Source organism: Solanum pennellii, chromosome 4 (genome assembly GCF_001406875.1).
Source record: "Solanum pennellii chromosome 4, SPENNV200".
Classification (NCBI taxonomy): domain Eukaryota; kingdom Viridiplantae; phylum Streptophyta; class Magnoliopsida; order Solanales; family Solanaceae; genus Solanum; species Solanum pennellii.
Genome location: NC_028640.1, coordinates 23,800,820 through 23,807,287, shown reverse-complemented (window position 1 = coordinate 23,807,287; position 6,468 = coordinate 23,800,820). Strand labels below are relative to the sequence as shown.

At 31.4% G+C, this 6,468-nt stretch overlaps 2 protein-coding genes across 2 annotated transcripts; both read left to right on the top strand.

Moving 5' to 3' along the window:
* Positions 1-285: 285 nt before the first annotated feature.
* Positions 286-969, top strand: LOC107016609 (NAC domain-containing protein 1-like). Its single transcript, XM_015217026.1, has one exon. The coding sequence runs from the start codon at positions 286-288 to the stop codon at positions 967-969; it is 684 nt and encodes a 227-aa protein (XP_015072512.1).
* A 1,592-nt stretch (positions 970-2,561) lies between these two features.
* LOC107017526 (WAT1-related protein At1g70260-like) lies at positions 2,562-4,845 on the top strand. Its single transcript, XM_015217713.2, has 7 exons — positions 2,562-2,764; positions 2,850-2,912; positions 2,994-3,110; positions 3,579-3,828; positions 4,197-4,355; positions 4,447-4,598; positions 4,675-4,845. The coding sequence occupies exons 1-7, from the start codon at positions 2,562-2,564 to the stop codon at positions 4,832-4,834; spliced, it is 1,104 nt and encodes a 367-aa protein (XP_015073199.2). The 3' UTR covers positions 4,835-4,845.
* The last annotated feature ends 1,623 nt before the right edge of the window (positions 4,846-6,468 follow it).

The window sequence follows — 6,468 nt, the reverse complement described above, 5'->3', positions numbered from 1 at the left end:
GTCATATTTGTTTTCTATTTGAATAAGGTTGAGTTTTCCAGAAATAAAATTATAGCAACTTCAATTATTTTCGTATTTGAATAAGGTTAAGTTTTCCAAAATAAATTACAACTCCAACTAATAAGGTTTTACTTTTTGAAATTTATTTTTACAGCTATAATTAGTTTCCTACACAAATTAGGAAATATACTCTCTATATATTTTTCTTGCTTAAAATATTTCTCCATCTTCTTTTTGTTTTTGTATCTTTTAAGTTGGAGTTGACATTATTTTAAATTTATAGACATGAAATATACGGATGAAGATCTAATAAGGTGTTTAACGAAATTTATTCGTGGAATGCCTATTGACTACCATGATATTCCGTATGTAGACTTATACGGTGATAAAGAGCCAGCTGAATTATTCCAAAATTTAGGTAATAATCATGTAAACTATTTCTTTACTCAGTTAAAGAGAAAAGCGATCAAGGGTAAAAACTTCAACAGATCAATTGTTGGAGGTCGCAAATGGAAAGGACGAGACAATAGTAAAGAAATTTTGGACAAGGAAAGATCACGAATTGGGTATAAGAAAACTTTTCGTTTTGATGAAGAAAGTGGTAGTGAAGATAAAGAAATTGTATACTGGATTGTGAAAGAATATTGTCTTGATAAAACTACAATGGATGTATTAAGAGAATGCGGTGAAATAAGACATGAAGACTTTGTACTGTGTTTCATTACAAAGAAAGTTAATTTATGCAAACATCACCAAGATATTTCTAGAACAACTGAGAATGTAGTTTCTGATTGTGTCTTAAATCTGTCTAGAGATCATGATGAATGGTTATATGGTGCAAAAATTTGGCAGCTACCACCATTGGATGAATCGTTTAAAGCCTTGACTGATGAAGAATTGAATTACTTTGATACGCCTGATCCTGAATATCCTCACGCATATATACATGAGAATAAGAAATTAAATTAGTGCTAATTAGTTGTACATTTATTTTAGTCACTTCAATTTGTAAAACTATATTAGCAAATATTCCTATTGTTATTTAAGGGATCACATCTATTTATAACTAACTAGTTTTTTTTTTTTTTTGATTTCGATACTTATATTAGAGTTCGATTGAATTTGAATTCGCATAAAAAAGTATTTATTGTGACATAAATACTAGCCAGAACTATGAAAATAAAGACCACGTTAATCTCATGATTGTGTTTGTTCATATATCAAAGTCCCAGATGGAGTTATTGAATCAAATCACAGAATAATATAATTTGCACCTTTCAAAAAATTATCTCAATCTGAATTCACACCATACAAAAAGTTGATATATACTTCATCTGCTAATATCTTGCCCTCATAGTATACTCCTATCAACTTTATTAATTATATCGATGAAATTGAAACAACTTTAAGAAATTCAATTTTTATATGAGTGAGTTGTAGAGTCCTAGAATTGGTACAATAGAGTATATCATTTACAAGAATAGTGGTTGAGTACTACTACTACAATAATAATAGAACTTAACCTAATAAACTTCAGCTATACAAAACACATGACAGTCTAATCGACTTTTAGTATTCCAATCCTAATATCACTCTAACTAGTCTATAACGCTTAACAATTATACACGTCGATTGTACCACATTATACCAACCTGATCTTACTATCTCTTCTGTATGATCACGTACAAAGGCCAAACTCAAATATATGTAAAATATTAAAATATCACAATTTAATTATTAGTATTTTTTTTATAAAAAGACTACCAACCTCTTGACAATGTGACACAAGTAGTCCGTCCAAAGCTGACAAGGCGCCCACATATTTATATCCAGAAACGTGCATGACGTTTTAATTTCAATTATTCTTCTGCTTACGTTACTTGCATTTTCAAATTCTTCCATTCTTTCCAATACAACGGCCAATTGAATTTATGTCAGCCACAAACTCAAATCTTGTGGGGTTATTAATCAATTATCTATAAAAATATTTGTCCATTTAACAGATATACCAAAAAAATAATGGATATAATGAGTTATTATTTTATCCATGTTAATTATAAAATAGATAAATTAATAATTTAATATTTTTAAGAAATTTTATATTTTTCAAAGTAAATAATAAAAGGTATATTAGGTAAAAAATATCTTTATCCTCTTTTGAATTATCAAAATAAACAAATAAAAAAAGCCTAAAAAATTTAAAAATTGGAGAAGTAATTAGAATAGAGGAATATTTTATATATAAATAATAATTTAGACCACCTTAGTACGCTCAGATTCCACGTAGGACAAACTAATAGGTGTACATATGAATTTTTTTTTCTTAAATCAAGAATGAGTTAATATCATTAATTATTGTTGCATCCTCCTTCCATGCCATGCATGGGTCACTCAATTAGCTAATTCTCTTTTCCAAGTAGCTTATCACTTCCATCAAAGGTTGCCTTGTTTTATTTTTATTTTTTTCCAAAAACATGTTCATTTAGAAAATTTGAATTAATTTACCTCTATAAATAGGGAAGGTTGTGACACAATAATACACACAAACATAAAAAGAGAGAATGGGTGTTAAGGTTGCCATAGGAGAAATGTTGCCATGCACATCCATGATCATTATAGAAGCTTGCACCATTTTCTTGACGATTATGGCGAGCACCACCATGTCAAAGCTAGGGATGAGTTCTTTTGTGTTTGTGGTTTATACAAATGCTCTGAGCTTTATACTTCTCATTCCATTCTCTATCTTTTTCCATGGAAATAACAAGTACGACATAAATATATTCATAGTCATTTCTTCTCCATAGATAAATAAAATGTGTCTCGCGTTGATTAATAATTTGTAATCGTAGGACTGATGAGCCATTATTTACGTTTCCCCTTGTTTTGCGTGCCTTCTTCCTTGGTTTAGTAGGGTAAGTATACATAAACTTTCTTAATTTTGATCTTGATTATTATTATTATTAGTCATTTAAAATTAATAATGATGCATGCAGGGTAACGATAGCTCAAAATCTTGCATTTGCGGGACTAAGTTATAGTTCTCCAATAGTAGCATGTGGTGCAGCCAACATGATACCTGCTTTTTCTTTCATTATTGCAATTATTCTCAGGTACGCTCTAAAAACATAATTATCTTATGACCTCTCGATTGGAATTTCAATATTTAGAAACAATATTTTTTTAACCACTAGCTAGTATTCAAACTATGTGATTAGGTCAAGATCGTTTACACTTCTATTGGTGAGATGAATTATATACTTTAATATGATATTGGCGCAAACAGAGATTTTCTGGATTCAATTTTAGTGTTATTCCATTGTTAAAAAGAATTTTCTTCACTATTATTATTGCATCTACTAATTACAATAATATATAATTATCACTATTTGTCAACATTAAATACCACTATTATTCACCATCGCTATTAGCTATCTGTATTATTCACCACTAATTATCAACCACAATTAATCACTACTACCAATCATTATATCATAATTAAGATATTTCCTAGAACCACCATCATGATCAATCAACACCATCCCAAATCGAAATATAAAATATTTTAATTTTTTTTGTAGGAAAATAAGGATTGACTTGAAGAGGCAAGGAAGTATAGTAAGAGTGATTGGGAGCTTAATATCAATAATGGGAATATTAGCAATGACTTTCTATAAAGGTCCAGTTGTGAAGCAGCATTCTCCATCTTTTCTTCATCTTGCCACGTCACCGCACCTCTTCATCTTTACTTCAACACATGAGAATTGGGTTCTTGGTTGCTTCTTGTTTGTATCTGCTTCCTTTGCTCTTGTCATATGGAACATTATTCAGGTAAAAATAATTTTTGATTATTTCTTATAGGAAAAAAAAGTCTGAAATATATCTGAATTCTGATCAAATTGGTGTTATGATACAGAACTTTGGAAAGTATCTTTTATCTCTCTACACTATTTAATAGTGTCTTTTAAATGTATATTTGTGCCTACGTGAACATTATAAATATTACATCATAATAAATATTAATGTGTCTACGTGAACACATATATATCTTTAAAATACACTACTTAAATAGTGCAGTGGTAAAAGGTCATCCATAAATTTGGTATCATAACAGCAATTTCGGCCAAAGTTGAACTATTTTTCCGACCCTTTTCCCTTTCTTATAATATCTATTGAATAGATTATATAATTTCTTTCAGGTCGGAACTAGCAAGAAACATCCACATGTGATGAAAATAACATGTCTTTATACCTTATTTGGAACGATCCAATCTGCGCTACTTGCTCTATTTATGGAAAAAGATGTTAGCGTTTGGAAACTTAAGCTTGATATGGAGCTTCTTGTCATAGTTTTAACGGTAATTAGCTCATTTGATTAATAGGTATTGAAATTTAGTCGCTATTGATTAGATAAATTTAATAAGGTGATGATGCTTTGATACGTAATAGGCAATTTTCGGTAGTTTAATACGTAGCAATGTTCAAATATGGTGCTCGCGTTTGAAAGGACCCTCTTATATCCTATATTTCAAGCCTGTGGGAGTTCCAGTTGCCAGCACTTGTGGTTGTGTGCTCTTTGCTGCGACTTTCCACTATGGAAGGTAAGTTTGAAGTTAAATTATTACTTAAAGAACGCGATGTAAATATAAAGCTTACATGGATGAATATAATGTGCAGCATGTTGAGTGCATGTATATGTGGACTTGGTTATTATACTACACTATGGGGACAACTCAAAGAAGATGAGACAATGAAAAACAAGAAAGGCAATGTAACTACTTCTGATGAAAGAGTTCCTCTTCTGCAAGAACAACAAGAAGAAGGTTCACAAGTCTAAGATAATAAAGATAATGGTCAATCAACTGTATATATGGAGGGTGTGTTTTTTAAAACCCTCCTTTGCGAGTTCAAGTATTTATAAGAATTACTTTGATTTGTGATGGAAATAACATAACGAAGTGGAGTATGTGTGATAATGTTAATCAGAGTATAAGAATTATGTATTACATGTTTCTATTATCTACCTTGGTTAGGATTAAGATTCAAGTTATATATATGTTTTTTTACAAAAAAATATTATGAGCCATTATTCACGTTTCTCCCTATTTTGCATATGCCTTCTTCATTTTCAACTTACCGTTAGATATAGCCTTGTTGATGAGCATATTGGTGATAATCATAGAGTCCACCTTAATTATATAATTATCCATCTTCTTTTGATGCATTTTATGTTGAAGTCCATAGCTTCCATAATTCCCAGGTCCATGCTTCTCCATTAAGTTTATAGTACCTTTGGTTGGGTTGAGTGCCGATAAAATGTAAGTTGGAAGAGATTGAACCACTCTCTATAAGAACCACTAGTAAGTGAAGGAATTGGTTAAATAGTTCCTCATGTAATTAGTTAATTAATTATGTTAGTAGAAAAATTAGTTAGCTAGTAGGGTGGTTGTTAGTTAGTTAGTGGGTCCATAAGGTTGTTAGTTAGTTAGTGCATACAAATAACATGTAGATTGTATATATATAGTATAGCTCATTGTAAACAGTAGTGACAGTTTTCATATGAAATCGATGAGATCTTTTTCTTCTTTCTTCTTCCTCAGCTCATTCTTCTTCAGCTCATTCTTCTTTCTTCTTTAGCTCATTCTCTTTATGGTATCAGAGCAGTGAATCGAATTCGATTCAATTGCGTGAAGTATCGATCCTGTATTTTTGCCATTGAAAACTTATGGTGGAAGCAGAAGTTATGGTGAACAATGGAGAATCAACTACTGCAACTGCAGTCAGAACAGAAACACTAGATGAAATCGAGAAGAAACGCAATCATCCCCTGTATCTTCATCCTTCAGACACTCCTGGATGTGTTCTTACCACAGTGCAGCTCACAGGAACAGAAAATTACTCTATACGGAGTAGATCTATGCTAATCAATCTTCGAGCTAAGAGCAAGTTAGGGTTTGTATTGGGAACATGTAAACGTAGTGATTATCAACTGGAATTGGAAGAGCAGTGGGAAAAATGCAATTGTTTTGTACTTGCCTGGATTATGAATACAGTCTCCAAGGAATTGCTTAGTGGAATTGTGTATGCAGATGATGCAGCAACTGTATGGAAGGATCTTAAAGAGTGATTTGACAAAATCGATGGATCTAGGATCTATCAACTTCACAGAGAAATTTGCACAATTCATCAAGGTAATTCAACTGTTTCTAACTACTTTACAGAATTGAGATTACTATGGGATGAGTTTGATGCATTTGTCCCTCCACCATCATGTAACTGTGATAAATCAAGGACATATGTAGATCACACAGCATACTTGAGGTTATTTGCATTTCTGATGGGATTGAATGAAGTATATAGTCAAGCGAGAAGTCAGATTTTAATGATGAGTCCACTACCAAGTGTGAGCAAAGCTTATGCTATGATAATGGCAGATGAAAGTCAGCGTAAAACTGCAGGAACTCACTCTAG

Excerpts from the sequence above, each read along its gene's own strand:
- LOC107017526 (XM_015217713.2), top strand. The coding sequence starts at position 2,562 with ATGGGTGTTAAGGTTGCCATAGGAGAAATGTTGCCATGCACATCCATG. Across the intron at positions 2,765-2,849 it reads TTTTTCCATGGAAATAACAA|GACTGATGAGCCATTATTTA; the intron begins GTACGACATAAA and ends TTGTAATCGTAG. Across the intron at positions 2,913-2,993 it reads TTCTTCCTTGGTTTAGTAGG|GGTAACGATAGCTCAAAATC; the intron begins GTAAGTATACAT and ends TGATGCATGCAG.
- LOC107016609 (XM_015217026.1), top strand. The coding sequence starts at position 286 with ATGAAATATACGGATGAAGATCTAATAAGGTGTTTAACGAAATTTATT.